The sequence below is a fragment of the Varroa destructor genome, unplaced genomic scaffold (genome assembly GCF_002443255.2).
Source record: "Varroa destructor unplaced genomic scaffold, Vdes_3.0 BEIS01000004.1, whole genome shotgun sequence".
Taxonomy (NCBI): Eukaryota; Metazoa; Arthropoda; class Arachnida; order Mesostigmata; family Varroidae; genus Varroa; species Varroa destructor.
In genome coordinates this window covers 8598549-8615012 of record NW_019211457.1, presented here as the reverse complement: position 1 = coordinate 8615012, position 16464 = coordinate 8598549, and the positions used below count along the sequence as shown (strand labels likewise).

The window sequence follows — 16464 nt, the reverse complement described above, 5'->3', positions numbered from 1 at the left end:
TCTGGCAATATTCTTTAAGCTAATTTTGAAGTACCTTTCTTTATTTGAAAAATCGCGGGCGAATACGGCGAAGGCTTGACATGATGATCCGTAGACGATTCATGAGGCCAAACTACGCTCGGTCTGAAAGCCATAGACGAATCTTAAGGCGGCAGATCGCTAGATCGGGTCGGGGAGGACAGACCCTTAAACGGCTTCAGCGATTCTTGCGCGGTGGTCAATCGAACAACCATTCAAGTGAAGTGTGGTCTACCATCGGCCTATTTGGTTTCGTGGCGTTACTATTGATCGGACTTAAATATATTATTCGATTTGGGAAGTTGGCCCTGCCGCCACACGGTCACCGACGAAGACACGTCAAGAGTGAAATTGGTGCAGATAGTGCTTCTGTTCCCAATTACGGTAGTCAAGAGAACATAACCGATATCCTGTCGTGGGGGACGGATGAGAATTGACCAAGAAAATTGTGATGCCAATTTAACCGCTGTGGCTGAAGTTTAAAGGAAAAAAAAGAGAAATATGTTCTGTCATTTGATTGTAATTTGGTCGCACTGGTGGAAGTTGGTAAGAAGGTCGCGATCTTAAGAAAAATAAAAGTTGAATCTGAATTGATGGAGGGAAATTAATACGGTTCTCTGGACAACAAGCCACATTAAGGCGGCTGACTGGTAGAATTCTTCAGCGGTAGGAGTAACAGTTGCTAAAGAAGCCCAATTTCTGGGCTATCTTTGGCTGTGCTCTTCAGTATACAGGCGTATTTTAATTCGGACAGCATCTACTAAAGGGTTGCATACAGATGTGCTTTGGTGGCCTGTGTCTGCAAAATGTAGTTAAACTTAGAAGCTTAGAGAAATTGGACAACGGAGCCGTAGAAGCTTAGAGAAATTGGACAACGGAGTCGTACCGTCGTCCATAGTATTTTATTGACTTGTTAGATCAAGATTAGGACTAATAAGCCCTAGTTTCTTTTGAAGTAGATCCCACAGGCATATCGTAGATACGGCGCCTGATTCACATAGCTATTCCTGAAGGGAAATATTTAACTACGTTGAACACAGTGCATTGGTATACCACCATATATATTATTTTACTTTATTTTTCATTAAATCGCGTTATGCTAGCTTCATAATTTTTCAATCGGTTTAACGACAGGATTACGACAGAATCTATGAGAATTCCTCCGTATACAACGCGGTCAATGAATTCTTACACGTGCAATGAGGTTGATGGTGCTACTGAAGTTAAAAGTGACTTAGCATTGAGAGGCGATCGAAGTATACCGGTTATCGAAAGCTACGAACATTTCATGGCAAACAGGGCAAAAATATAGGCTGCGTGGAAAAAGTACAGGCTGCATGTTTTTCTGAGATCCATTTATACTCATCTACTTCGTCGTTTACATGTCAGCTTTCCTGGGCGTTTCGACCTAATCTATAATCTATTAGCCAGAGCGCTTAAAATTGGCTCATTGAAACCCCTGGCGGAGATCTCGCGAAATAGGAAGCCATAGAACATGCAATTGGAATTTTGGATATCTCACAAGAAAATCCCGCAGACGTTGTTCTAATGAGTCCTTGCAGTGAAGTCGGAGCATACACCTTTGGGGAGTAACTAGCCCACTGCATTATGAAGTATTCATATACAATGACCATCAAAGTAAGATTCCTAGATCATTTCTAACGACGGCCGTTAGTAACGTGTTAACGGTGACCGTTTTAGGTTGCAGTAAACGTTGTTAGCCTTCTATGCCCAAACCGGCCTTCTGAACTCTTAATATAATTGCAGACATTTGAAAAGTCCCGAACGTTAAATTATACCTACATTCAGTTTTGCCAATGGAAATAGGATGGAATTGTGTTCTCTAGGATGCGACAGACACTTTACGAAACGAGTTGCCGAAGGCGAATTGCTTTGTTGCCGTAACCATATTGAAACTCTGTAGAAGCTGGGTGAGTATTGTAGATAATGTGAATAGGCCCGCGTCACGTGACAGCAGCTTTTAGCGGCTGCGAAGGCAGATTCCCAAGCCAAACGGTGCTGTCTCAATGCCGATATTTAAGTCTCTTGAAATCAGTCATTTCTTGCGTTTCCATTCTAGCTTAGTATCTTCATTATAAACGAGTCGTAACGTGAGTGCCAATTACATCCAAGGGCATATGCATTTTACAATAAACACGATTTACTTTTTTATAGAAGACAGGCATTTAATGTAATGCTGACAGATGTTCAATGCGTTGAACTAAAAAAATTCTGCGATCTAGATTTTTTTTGGGACAATCGTTGAAGGAAAAAAAGCTTTTTGGGTTTACATTGCCCGGTAAATCCTTCAAACAAGGTAACAAACCCGGAATATATTCTATTAGAGTTTAATGCTCTACTTCATTCTGGTTATTGTCTTTTTCTGTGATTTAAGATCTCGAAGACAGGCCCACACAAATCTACATGAATATATTTTACTTCTTTATATATATGCAGTTATTTTAGAGAATTACACCCGAATAAATTCTATGGACATTCTTAAGAGTGTCGCCACCATCGGCGGATTTTTTCCAAGAAAATGTTATCGAAACAAGCGACTAGGTCAGGTAACGCTGCGTTGGAATGCAGATGACAACGCCCACAAGGACAAGGCGTTTAATTATCCCAACGATGACAGTGGGCATTAAAATGTTTGGGTTCCACGTCGCGAGGCGGTACTTACGAATCAACAATGTTAAGATACGCATGTTGCGCAATCTTGTTTATTGTTAGCTTTTTTACGCGCTCGGTTTCTACAAAAATCCGATCGTCTCGGCTGTCAAAAGCGAGGTTCTCAGCAGTCGAAGGCCAATGCGATAAGGATCGAGGACCAAACATTATTTGGTGTTTCAAGACACAGGTACGTGATATTGAGCCGGAAAATGTATCCCGCCGGCGTAGTTATTTAGCATGCAGTAAATTGGGTTGACCTCCAAATATCGTGCATTGACTTATGCCATCTAATAAGCAGTAGTTCTCTAGTATCTAATGATAAATTATATCCCAGCCTTGAGCCGATTAGCAGAATCAGGCTGATTATTAGAGCGTTTTCGTTACATGTTCGCTTCATAAATAGCAAACCCTGCCCACATACATTGTCTACAAATTAGTACAATACAAAAACAAAAGCCCGTGCGTATGGTGTAGAACCATAGCGTAGTTTTAGGGGCAGCAAAGTAAACAAGCCTGCCCACTGCGATCAACAAAAGCAGGTAACCCCAAATATCAACCAGGAAGAAAAAGAATTCCTGTAAAACCGTTAATATAGACGCATATTTTTTTTCTCATAATTAAAATGTGGGGAAAATGTGTTGTTTACATTCTGGTCAAGCTGGTACTTGCTATATAAAGACAATTTTTTTCCGACCAAAATAAATGATCGGCTCAATTGTAAACTCTACCGTTGCGGTATCTGATGACGAACTTCGACAAAGATTTCTACGGAAGTTCGTGTTAAGTGCTTTATAATAGTCACGGAAGAATATTCTCACGAAAGTGTCGCCCAAAAGAATGACGAAACTTAGGTGGCGCTCGACCACGATAAAGGAGACAGCTTTTACGAAGCATATATGGACATCGCATAATAATGAGACGAATCACGACCCAACGTCGCATAAGACCGCGAGCAAATATAGGCTGGTGACGCTTGTATTGAAACACAAAATATTGTTCACACGCAGTAAATTACATCGATCTACAAACTTTTCCGGTTGATTGTGGACGGAGGTTTGAACAACTTACCTCTAGTGTCTGATGAGGTTTCTTTAAACTCAATGGGAAGTGAGAGGGAAGATACGAGAAAGAGTGGGGCATGAAAGTAAAAGGATCCATTAGAGAAAAATAAGAAAAAACAGTCGAATGGGAGAAAAAATACAAAATAGCGAACATTTTAGACATTTCGACCTTTACGTCAAACTTGGACGGGGGCTTTTCTTGGTACATTTAACCGTAAGGGGAGTAGTAGAGGTTTTCCTGCCCTTCTGCCACAATGGGTCGCTTCTTGTGAAAAATGCTTCGCTTATCACATAAAATCAATAGTAACATAGTCACTCACTACTAGCTCTTTTATTTTCAAGGTCAGCTATAAAGGCTGCATATTGTAATGGCTAGCTTATAGTAAAATGTGTATGGTGATATTAACAATAATTGTGTCCACAAACATAGCGTATATTTTTATTAGGCTTGACCTTAGGTAACATGGCAAGCTGTGATGTATTAAAATTGTTACTTTAAACTCTAAACAAGATCAAATTATTTTGAAAAGATGATGAAGATGATGAGAGGTAGATAGATATAATAGACTAAATCTAACTAAAAATGTCTGTTTTCTTTTGTCTAACATCCCCATCAGTACCTATGAGGAGCTATGAATACGGCAGTTTTACGTGGTTACTACACTGAGATCTGTAAATAAAGTATATTTAGATATATAAATTTATATTTGTATATTTGGATGTAAAACTCATCGCAGCTCATGTGCCCCCGAGGGTTGTGTACAGCGTCGACACCTAGATGTCAGCCTTTTCTCTGCAAGAGCCCTGCTACGCCTGTCAATGACCGCTGGCTATTGCCGCGACGTTGAAGTTGTGACTATTCAAGGATATTGTACGACAAACATTCAGTACACAGTCTAATGTACTAATGTGGCACCAACAATAACAAATCAGCAAATAGACAACGGGAAAAAGGATCTTCCTGTAACTGACGATTACCTTCGCTCCTGCGTTTTTCTCCAGTTGCTGGTCAAGAGGCGGGTTCTAGTAGGTTACTGAGCGCTCCCCAATAGACTCATTCCGTTTGGCCTTTTCATGGAACTCAACTGTGGATAGGTCTTTCAAAATTGGTCGTATCGATGACATTCATTTTCTTAATGCGAGCTACATGAAAACGAGCTGCCTACCTACCTACGGAAATGTTTGGACAGCCCGTTCTTTTTAAGTTCATCAATAATCACAAAGGATAACATCGACACGATGATCTTGAACTGTTGTTACAAAGGAATTTTTAATTACCAGTTTTCTTCTCAAGTAAAGTGCCCCAGTTTAAAGGAACTTATTTCAAGATACTCTTTTCTTATTTCAGGATACATCGTTACAACACTGAGAACTGCTAATTATAAATTAAAAAATGACAAGTGTGTGTTGTTCAACGTTGTGCTAACTGTGTCATACTGAATGATCATATCTATATGCTTTTTAATTGATTGACTAAACTGATTATATCGCACAGTAAGTTAACATTTTTGCATAGAACTTAAGCCATTAATTTAACACCGGTAAAAGAAGTGTTCTAGGAATTATTAGCCCCAAGATATTCACTACAAAATGTGCTTGTCGCAAGAGCAACCCAAACCCCTGCCGAACATATCACGTGCTTAAAAGCACGTGTTGCTTTATGTTTTACAATTCTCGCTTTGCAATTATTTTCCTATTTTTGGTATCATCTCGGTTGTAAACAACCGAAACTACTGAAGCTCCCATATATACACGCTATCATGGAACTACTACAAGGACTGCACCATTTTTGTTTTCGACGTTCTATTCCGCTTCTGTTTGAGAACGCAAATTTGCATTCTTGTGAACTCCGAACATAGCCGCTGATGGGTTATGCATGGAAAGTTAAAACCCTTCTGCTCGTCTCCTTGCAGGATTCGTTCGTATGGCTACCGAACCATTGTCTTTCAGATCATCGCATCCACTGCGCTATCCTGCTAGCTGTCGTATCCTTTCATTGGCGTCATCTGAAAGGCCTCGATCATTGAAATCAAGCATTCGCAGACGAGCACGATTAAGATACCTCTGATTCTCCTAACTTCTGCACTGGGTCTGTCACTGTCTGCATTTTTATTCAAAGCCAAGTGAAGTAAATGCTTCAACTCCAAACTAATAGTAGGTGTCAACAAGCATCAGCAATTTTGAATTCCAACCATGACCTTCAAGGTTAACCTCTATGTTCCTGGTGTCTAATGTCCTATAACTCACCTATGGCTACCACGATGGATGGTACTTCCGAGATACGTAACTCCAATATAAATTAAGTAGAGAATAGAGACTACAGTAGTCTTTTCGTAATACTTATCATAGTACCTTTGTACTTCGATGCAAAAACTGAATTGCTTTCGTTGTCAGTTCATACTGAGTTTATGTTAACCTGGATCAATTAATTTAAACTAGAAAAATACAGATAGAAAAAATGAAAGCGTGTGAAAAAATGGAAGCAAATGTCTCTGTTTCTGACCATACGTCTTTTCTCAGGTACATCCGGATATGAATACATATTCATAGACGAATGCATATACTATCTTAGGAATTAAACTCGGGCGCTAAATTTCCTATAAACTTCGAACACCGCAGTGAGATCAACAACAAAGTCATACAGAATTCTAAAAGCGATCAATTTAACTGCCGTCAAATACCTGCAATCCCAGCACACGAGCGTGATACGCGTAGTAGACGACCAATCCGCGATAGCATTGCACTAACGAGCTGGTAAATTCATCGCAGGTGAATCGAAACCGATGCTAATGAAGATGTTGTCTAAAGGAAGTAGATCTAGCTTCGTGAATGTTCAAGGCAGAAGACGGCGGCCACAGCTCCACCCCAGATTAAGGCGTGGACGGATTGTGAAACATCAGCGGCGGTTGATACGAGGTGGTTCTGAAGGATGGCAGGATTATTTCGATGATGTTGTAGAAGGACTATCTGGCTGGGAAATAGGGCTGGGCCTGCTTTGTGTAATCGTGATGGCGCAGTTATCATATCTGTGCTGTCGCGAGCGAATTGCCTGTAATCGTAGACGAAGAGAAGTGGATCGGGAAGAAACTGTTGTAGAAACAACTCGAACAGAGAGAAGGCGGAAAAGTAAAGGAAGAGATCGAAGACGTCCGACCTTAGTACGATACACTCCAAAAGATCCAGAATCGATCTCAGTTACGCGGACTTAACTGTCTGTGGTAATAAAATACTACTACCTGATAAGTACAACTTTTGCCTGATACGGAGTAGATTCTGATTGGTGAAGCTGACCAAGATATCTCCGTACATTGAAGGTTTACGGAGCTGTGAGCGGCGAGATTCGAATCAGCCCTCACTAGTGTTCTGTGGGTAAAATATCAGCTGAGTTTACAATTAATGATTTACGACGAATTTCGAAATCGGTGACGTTATGGGATCCTCAAGCATTAACAGCGAGCATTGATGTATTACAGTAAAAATTATTGCATTACCATATAAACAGCGGGCAGTATTCCGTAGTGAATACACACGTTTACACGTTGGTTTCTTTAGTAGCAGTGAATACACACGTTTACACGTTGGTTTCTTTAGTAGCAGTTCAGGGTAAGACTGTACGTAGCTCTCCAGCTCGTGTTGTCTGACAGAGACAGAATGAAAAAGAGTAACAAAAAAGACTCTAAAAATGCCAGCAACAGATTTCTGTTTCTCTCGATAAGTGACGTTGCCAGCAATAGACTTCTCTCTCTCCCCCCTCTCTCCAACAAATTTCTCCGAATATTTACGAAAGCAATACTACTCGATGTGATTATATATTTATATATGAATCCAATCTACTAAAAACTACTGATTGAAGGTATTTCATCGTGAGTCACTTGTGTTTGTCCCTATTCCCAGATGATGGTGTTGCTAATAGATCTTTGGAACGGAAGCCTAAGCGTCCGGAATTACAAAAGGTTAGCTTGATTGATAAATTCATTTATGACGTTATTACGCATTGCTGTTATGTCCTGACGCTGTGAATGAGAATTCAAAGCAACTAAAGGCATTACAAGATGCCAAAGAGAAGCTGCACACAACTGTAGCACATTGTTTTGGAAGGACCTTCTACATACATTATCTAGAACAATAAGTATTCTGATCGCCGCGTTTAACAGTAAGAACCCTCCATTAAGAGTGCCAGGGTAGGTTTTCCTGCGTGCAATACGTAAAAAAAAGTAATATATTCTATCAAACATGCTGGATATATACGGTCTATTTAATTAAACTTTCTTCCATCTTTCGAGTGTTACTTCCAGTAGTTTTAAGCGTTGTTTTGCAGGGAATTGGCGAGAATTATCGAGCGAAATATCTGCAGACACCGCGTGATCGCCTATTTGGTCGACGGTCCCGATTCCCGCAGCAAGTCGACGTCGGGTCATCCTAGCGCTGAGCCGTCTAAATTAGTTCGTACTTTCACAGGTCGTGAATCTCGTTCCAGCAGAGAGCCGATTCTTAGCGATACGTCAAGTGATTCTCCGAATACTCCTTGCGCGCTCGATAGAAGTGATGAAGCTCCTGGCGATTCTCGTAGCCTACAAATATCTCCACGCGTCGACCATTGTTAGCGCGAAAGCCAATTAAACTGAGAAACTTTCGACTTAAAGAGATAGCTCTCCGTGCGGAACAAGTTTAAGCGACGCCCGTGACGACGACGATGATGATGCGATGATGATGCGATGATGACAGTAGCTCACATTGTAGCTCACAGCTGTACCCTAGTATTGAGAACCTTCATGAAAGGGTAGAAGCCCCTTCCCAGAGAACGAAATGGAAGATGCCCGTGGACGGTCACTTCTGAACATCCTTTTGGTTCGATTGAAAGAGACCACCCAAACTCATACAGCTTTGCTATTTCTCTCGGCCTTTAACCAGAGAAGGTCTTCAGGGAGAATGCTTCTTGTACATCATGTACATGTGAAAAAAATTATCTGTCTAGTAAAACAAAAGGGGAAATAAACCCCGAAAATCCGGACATCGCGCAACCGCTCAAACCCAAGCACGCGTTCTGTATGATCCACCATTGTCGCTTACCTAGCAATTTGGACGCTTCTCCAGAAAGGCAAAGCTGTATAATCCGCTTCTTCAACTGCGAAGTATCCAAATGTAAGTAGTATAACGTAGAGCAAGTTTTTCTTCAAAATTCATAAAATACGCGTTGAATTTAAAAGAAATAGTCCACTAATTTACTTTATAAAAAAAAAAATAAACAAGGATATAGAATCTACTTTTATAGAACATATACCCTGTTGCACTATTAATATTTAGACTGCGCAGTAACAAAGTATCGGTTAGAGCTTTGTGTTTTAGTCATGAGGTTCGTGACTATGTACTGGACAGATTCTAAATTCAATAGCTATTGATGGATGGACAACTAAGCAGCTTCCATTAAGAGGTAAACTGGTAATTAATATAGCGGCCAGGATCATCTATATTTACAGGATCTCCTTAAGTTCGAGCACGAAATTGGAAGGCGCCACGCATCGGGTGCTACTTTAGCCTTTGGCCAAACGGACGCAGACGACAGATGTGCGGCCTGCACAGGAGCGTCTCGGTATGCATGCAATACGCAATTAGACAATGCAGATACAAAAGATACGCGCAGAAACTGTTCGTCCGCAGGGCATCACGGGTCTTCCAGACGGATCTGCCTTTATGGATTGCACCATACGCATCTGGAGAAAAGGTAAGGCCATATAATCCACACAATCGAAAAGAAACCTTTTTGAAGGGTGTAAAATATCCTTAAGTGAAATTATTTCTTTTTCAACAAACAGTATCTATCAGGAACAAGGATTTGTTAGTCACTTCTAAATAAGAGTCACTTGAAAGATGCATACACAATGCACAAGAAAGAAGGTCTTTGTTCGAGATTATTACGGTTTTAATAAAGGATTGCGGTGTCAGTAGGCTCAGTTTACATTTTGTACGCTGTCTAAAGAAAAGAAAATGTCTTATTTCATAGTAGGACATTCGATAAAAATGACGGCAAATACGCAAAAAAATGGCTCTGCCAAAATTCTTCTTGCCACTTCTTTTTTTATCTATTTTATCTTATATTTATTGTAGTTTTATATATATCTTTTATAGTTTTTTTGTTATCTATTATACCAAAGATAACCAGACCAAAGCATAAAGCCATGACAAAAAAATTGTTGAGTTTTTATTCTGATGAAACTGCTTGCATTGCAACGGGTCAAATCAGCAACGATCAAAATGAAGTAATTTGTTATTCTTCATAAAATACACAATCGCAAATTAATATTTACGTAGACTAGACTTTAAATAGGTTGATGCGGCACTTGCCACTGCGAAATCATTATTTCTCGATAAAAATTTAAAAGACTACTGTATAACAGCGTGTATATATATTTCTATTCAATTTCGTGTTTGCGAATTACAGTATCATAATGCTGGCTTACGTCGTTTATAAAATACTTAACAAACACCAGCTGCTATCTTCAAGCCTGTTAGGTAAGTTCCGTCTAAGCGTCACGATATAAATAATGAAAAGTCCAAACTGTCAAGCCTGATATACATTAAGCATATGCAACCAATTTTTTATGCATGTTAGATAAACTTGTGCAAATAAAATTTACTAGTCATACTAAAATAAAATTTAAAGTCATACTATATAATACGATGTTTTTATATACTTTTGCTTTTTCTCCTATTGTAACCTTCCATAGCATGAGTTACCTGACGTTTTCCTTGTGATTGTAATATTCCTTCCGTCCTTATTGTGCTCATTATAGCAGACGGCAAATACTCTGATGCTGACGAACAAAAAGCAACGGTTTTGTCTTTGGACTATGATTCGTATATGGACTTACAATGTACAAGGTATATTCCCAGCGCTTATATTATAAGCGCTGGGAATATACCTTGAACTAATGGGGTTAAGTCATTGCTCAATCACGTTGGCGCTTCAGAAGTGTTTACATTAATAGGCTTTCCTGGTCTCGCCGAGGCCGGGTTCAGGTCTTGCATAAAGGTAAAGCAGGACTTGGTGAAGGTTTCTAGCGGTCTTGAACGAATGATTTATCTGGAACTTGTCATCGCACCCTGCCCATAAAGTCACTCCATCAGTAGAGAATTCGTTAAACATACATCCCCCAATAGAAATTGTCGATCACAAACATCCAAGCACTCTGTGCCACGCTGTGTTACTCTAGTATTTTAGTCCACGAAAACTTTTTCCTAATAGTACATTTCCAATATTCTTGATACCTTCCAATCAACGTTTTTCCAGTGTGCAGCTGGCAAAACGATTTTTAAAATTAACCACATCTAGTAGGTGCTTGTCAGTAGCACTGCCCGACGTTCTCAAAGCTCTTCCTATCGCAATCCGCATCGACTGTTTCCAGCTAAATTTATCGTCAATAATCTTTTCCTAGCATGAGGACTTTGGAAGCCTGCCTAGACATTATATGGATTATTAAGGTTGTATTCGTATAGAGCGGACTAAATCAGATCAGAAAAATATAATGGAGGGTTTTTTTCAAATTATCATGGACTTTCATCGTGAAAGTGAAATCCTTCATCATAAATTCACCGGCAAGCATCACCTATATAATATATAATTTTTTATTTTGTTTGCATATGTTTATCATAATTTGTAGCGCTATTAAATACTACTGTCATGACTCACAAATGCAGTTTGACCATATTTCACGCCCACGCTGACGAAGATTGTTGAATTAATTAGATATGCCCGAACCCTGGACCTTGCAGGAAATTGTACAGGAAATGGCGGAAATGCTTTTGGCGACTCAATCAGCCGATATGTACTATTCGGCCAAAGTGCTTACTGGGCTTGATACCACATGGCGGCGGGACTTCATCCAGCGCTGGATTTTGCAATTAGTGAATAATTCAGACAACACCAGGACAGTCGACCCAATTCGCGCTTTGGAAAGGTCAGTTACAAGACAAACTACTTCATATGCTCGTGTTGTCATCAAGCCCATTTCAAGTCAATTTAGCCTAAGATTAATTTATTCAGCTGAGAATTAAAATACTTCAAGGATGAACATTCCTTAAAGGTAGTATCAAAGGTTTAATATAGAGAATCATGTTTTGAGGCTAGCTTTAGTCTAATTGCACTTGTATTCATCCATAGGTGTCGTAGGCTACCCAAGACGATAGACGAATTTGAGGAAAAGACGACCGCGGAAAACAGGCAGAATTTCAGTCTGGGACAAGCGACCGCCCTCGGCGGACCCGACGTCGCGATTGTTCTTGCCTTTTTCATGGCAAGTCCAAAACCGGTGTGTAAAGATTACTAAGTTCGAGCAAGATGAATCTCGTTTGTGTTTTACTGGGAAATCCCCGAGAACTGGAAAAAAAAATCGAGACCTAGAATTTAATATAAACTGTAGTTCATTTAGACGACTAAAGCCTGTACACTTGTAAGCGCAGAGTTCCTATTCGTGGTGGAAATCTCTCAGATTACTCGGGATTATATGATCATCCCTGTGTTATTTCGTAATGATGTTAATGTGTGTGTCGGCTTGTGTTCATTTATTTCAGCTGTCTCTAAACGAATTGGAAACCCGGTTTTTGAAGTTGAGGGGTGCCACCCTACCGCTGTCGGCAGTTCACATCTTACATGAAATGGGAGCCATTCAAACCGTGCCTTTTGAAACGAGAAATCGTGGCACAGAAAATGCGTCCCCTAGATTCGATGTACAGGAGTTCTGCCGTATTGTACGCGACTTGATTCGACAGATGAATCATGACCCTGATGCTGTTTATTATTTAATCCTTGCAACTGGCAAAAATGCTTTACCTTGTCTACCGTACAGCTGCACGCGTAGACGCTCAATCGCTTGCCTCTTGGAAAAGTATGGGGTGAGCCAGTTTCCAGATCTTGATGCGGCCCACATGCTCGAAGACTTCGCAGCCTTTTTTGAGAAGTTGCAGTTAGCTAGGGACGATAAAGTGGCTTTGGCTGATTGCTACAATGGATATAGGCTTAGGGAATATGTTGTTTTTCCAAGACGAGTTCCCGATAAGGAAAACATAAACGGCACGAAGAGTTGTTCGGCCGAAGAGAACTGCAACCGAAAACATAAACATCTTTCTCAGACCGCGCTTCAAACCTCTGGAAATTCGGAGCAGCAGCGCCCAACGACAGCTACCAAAGGACGACGGGCGTTACGGCTAGCCGCCATTTTTCCGTATTAAATGATGAAGCTCGACGTACATATGTAGATACCGGATTGCAATGAAAAGCGCTGTGATTTCTCTTGGTCATTGTTTTCATTTATCCAAGAAATGTTTGCTTTGATAGACAGAAGTGACAAAAAACCATGGCATGAGTTTGTGCAAAAGAAATACGATTGATGCCATAGTGTTTCCGCACTGGAAAACACATAGACTTTGAAAAAGACAAGTAAACCTTCAATATATTTTGTTAGTTTTTTAGTATCTAAACATAACGATTTATGTGGTGCATGGTACGATCGTTTGTCCTTTAACACAATACTCAGCTGATAGTCGAATGAAAGAAGGTTCCTGCTTTGCGCATCATTCTAGGTGTTGAACTTCAATGGAACCAATGTAATCGACATACTTAATTTTCTACAACAAAGCTGTTTTCAGCAGAGCTACGGAGCTAGCTCAGCGGTGGTAGTAGATCTCTTTTTGTTTTATTTTTACTGCGTATCTGTGACATACGTTTGAAAATGTAACATTCAAGTGACTAATTTGTAGTACTGCAATTGGACCGCATGACCTAATTATGTAACATGTATTATTCACGTATAAAGGGACACAATACTTACCCTAGCTAACGACGAATGTCTTTTACAGCGACAGGGATATAAACAATTTGTCGTTCATCAAATATCTGTGTTTTATAACTGTCACATTATTTAATACATTCAGCAGTTTAGTAGATTTCGTTCTTAAGGCTGAATATGCCAAAAACGTGATAAAAAGACGTCTATGTTTCTGGAATTGTCTATTCGCAGAACATTCCACACCGTTACGCTGTTATGCATCATAAATATGCCTTGTGACATTTCCAAGACAAATAGCCTGCTGTAGTTTTAGCTTTGCTGACAGGCTACACAGGGTTGTTCCTGCCAGGACCCAGATATTCTGAAAAATGATACTTTTTTGGATGATATACATATTCTAGCTACTGATTCTTTTGATGTTCTGACTGCATAGAAGTATTATAGGTTGTCAATGGCCTTACTCGACGGGCAGAATATGAGTGTCTTTAACACTATATAAAAACAAAAAGAACTTCTATGTTCGTGCTGTAAAATATTACTAAAACCAGCCAAATGAATTGCGTTTCACCCATATGTGACGAATCTGTACCGATTCAATACAATGTCTATGGCGGTGGACGATCATGACATAATGACATAACTTACAGATTATATATGCCTTACTATTAAAAAAAAAAATAAGGACAAACAATCATGCAAACCCTACTTGTTTGCGAACTTGAATGTTCTTGTAGCCGCACATAACGTACTTCAAAAAACTATGTATGGGGTAGTACTTCCATGCCTCTACGGAATACAAATATATCCAATAACGTTTCTAGTGTCAGACGACGAAAAATTATATTGAATGTATTGTTTCGTCTAATCAAATGAGCGTTAGGTCCGTAGCTGAAATTACCAAATGTTGCCAACAGAAAGACGCTAAATAATAGTAACAATAGTAGTAATAATAAAATTAAATAATGTTAAATAGTGTTTTTTCGTTCAAACACAAACAGTGACTGTATTATGTTCTGTGTAATGATTATAACAGATGATTGATTACCTATTGTGCGTAATTAATAATTAATTGTCCGATCTATACGTTGATATTTCATGATTGTTTACTCGATACTTTAATCCTTATATCTGTATAATGTAGTTGTTGATTATATTATGTGTACAAATTGATTGTAGTAGCAAAGATAAAAAAAAAAAAGAAAACAGTAGGCAGCTATAGAAAAGTTAGTTCAGCTACTTCTTAGCAGTTGCCTATACTTACATGTATAAAATATATCATTATTATCACTAAAATATATCATTATAGCTCACTCATTATATTTTATTTATAGGGCGTATGTAAGGAATTGATTTATTCAGTATTATCCTTCCGTCTAAAGACTTTTCTATGTACATCACTTACAAGCATCGACAAAGGGCCTCGTATTACAATCAACTTGAAATTAGGTAAAAGGGCTTATCGAGCCTTTTCTACAAACTAATATTTTATTCTGATTTTGTGCTTCAGTAGGAGTGTTTGTGGTGTAAGAAGTCTTCGTACGCTGACTATCTATTTCGCAAAGTTAGACCGCATTATTTGATCAATTTTTTTCTACTGCCAAAATTAAATAATTCAAACATAGTCATTATGAAGTGCCAGTTAGACGGTGCTATCCACCGCTGCAGCTGCAGCTACAGATGGGAAAACTTGCTAAACCTTTGGCTTCAAACAAACATTCGTTCTACGGCTACGCTGTTTATGCAGTGAAACGCCATTATACATTTGGGTCCCGTTGGTCAAATTATTCTATCTAGAAATGATAATACATGCAATCGTTATAAGCAGTTTTTCGACTTCGACACTTAAATTTGCACAATCGTAACATACCTTGCATCTGCTGAGCTAATATCCAAGTTAACATAGTACAAGCGACTTATTCTCAAAGCCTTGTCCGCTTTGGCAATGTATATTTTTGATCCATCATTCGCAAAAAGATAACTATCATATAGGTGCGACGTGGTCTTGATGGCTAATACGCATTTTTTTTGAGTGCGTTCACATGACACTCAAAAACATGCGAAAATCGCTGCCTTGGAATGCTGCAAATGGAAAATGCTACCCTGGCATATGTCGCCTGCCATATATTAGCCGTATCAGCGTCCTCTAACGACTACTAGGTTAGTAAGGAGCGATCCTCTAGTAAGTGAACCCAATACCGAAGTTACCGACAAAAATGAGCGAAATTTCCTGCGCATTCTTTGGGCTAGTTGAATAGCTAACTCGTTGAAATTCACCCATTTACAAAGAGAAAAAAGCTCTTTGGGTAAAGCTTGACAATGCCTCCAAGACGATGTGACAGGTCAATTGATTTGACTTTCGCACGGAAAAGGCAAGTGTCCAAATAACGTCGGTTGTGGGGTTGAGGACGACAGCGACAATAGAACGTCTCCGGTCGAGGGGGCTAAAGATGATCGGCCTGGCGATCTTAATGTGATGCTGTTGCAAATGAAAATTGAAAATGTATAACGATGCATTCAACGAGTCCGCAGAAGGAACCCAGCTGAGAAAAGAAGTACAAGCAGAACACAAGTGAATCAATGAAAGAGAAACGGACAAGCAACACGAAGCGAGAATAGATTTCGGGGGAAATTGATATCGAATAGAACGATGCGGCACAAAAAATAACTAGCGGACCAAAAAGCACACCCCTTCAATGGCCGCGATAACCCCGGCGTGTGGACAGAAATACGAATTGTATACATTCCACCTTGAAAACAGTGAGTGAGCTACTCATATATGTAGAATAATTAACTTTTAGTTCGCTTGTATTACCAGAATAAAAGCACTATTATTCTAAGCGTCCGCTTAATATTAACAATTACTTGGTAATCAACAACTACACTATATAGATATAAGGAATATCACTATCGATTTAACAATTATGAAATGG

General features: G+C 39.5%; 1 protein-coding gene and 1 long non-coding RNA gene across 5 annotated transcripts; one reads left to right on the top strand and one right to left on the bottom strand.

Moving 5' to 3' along the window:
* Positions 1–4997: 4997 nt before the first annotated feature.
* Positions 4998–6574, bottom strand: LOC147755807 (uncharacterized). 2 transcript variants are annotated; one of them, XR_015326504.1, is made up of 2 exons: positions 6434–6574; positions 4998–5758 (listed from the first exon to the last, which is right to left on the bottom strand). It is a non-coding gene; the product is annotated as an uncharacterized LOC147755807 (long non-coding RNA). The 2 variants fall into 2 exon arrangements; XR_015326505.1 differs by having other exon boundaries at positions 4998–5767; positions 6434–6569.
* A 630-nt stretch (positions 6575–7204) lies between these two features.
* Positions 7205–14045, top strand: LOC111250088 (uncharacterized). Of its 3 annotated transcripts, XM_086987234.1 has the most exons (6): positions 7205–8894; positions 9230–9474; positions 10192–10262; positions 11523–11707; positions 11911–12058; positions 12321–14045. In XM_086987234.1, the coding sequence occupies exons 4-6, from the start codon at positions 11538–11540 to the stop codon at positions 12975–12977; spliced, it is 975 nt and encodes a 324-aa protein (XP_086843360.1). In that variant the 5' UTR covers positions 7205–8894; positions 9230–9474; positions 10192–10262; positions 11523–11537; the 3' UTR covers positions 12978–14045. The 3 variants fall into 3 exon arrangements, with proteins under 3 accessions (XP_086843360.1, XP_086843361.1, XP_022660499.1); XM_086987235.1 differs by lacking the exons at positions 7205–8894; positions 9230–9474 and having other exon boundaries at positions 9889–10262; XM_022804764.2 differs by lacking the exons at positions 7205–8894; positions 9230–9474; positions 10192–10262 and having other exon boundaries at positions 11401–11707.
* Positions 14046–16464: the final 2419 nt, after the last annotated feature.

What these genes read in the sequence shown, in the direction of transcription:
- LOC111250088 (XM_022804764.2), top strand. Translation starts at nt 11,499, where the DNA reads ATGCCCGAACCCTGGACCTTGCAGGAAATTGTACAGGAAATGGCGGAA. An exon ending in CCAATTCGCGCTTTGGAAAG is followed by an intron (nt 11,708 to 11,910) that starts GTCAGTTACAAG and finishes ATTCATCCATAG; the next exon opens with GTGTCGTAGGCTACCCAAGA. An exon ending in TCATGGCAAGTCCAAAACCG is followed by an intron (nt 12,059 to 12,320) that starts GTGTGTAAAGAT and finishes CATTTATTTCAG; the next exon opens with CTGTCTCTAAACGAATTGGA.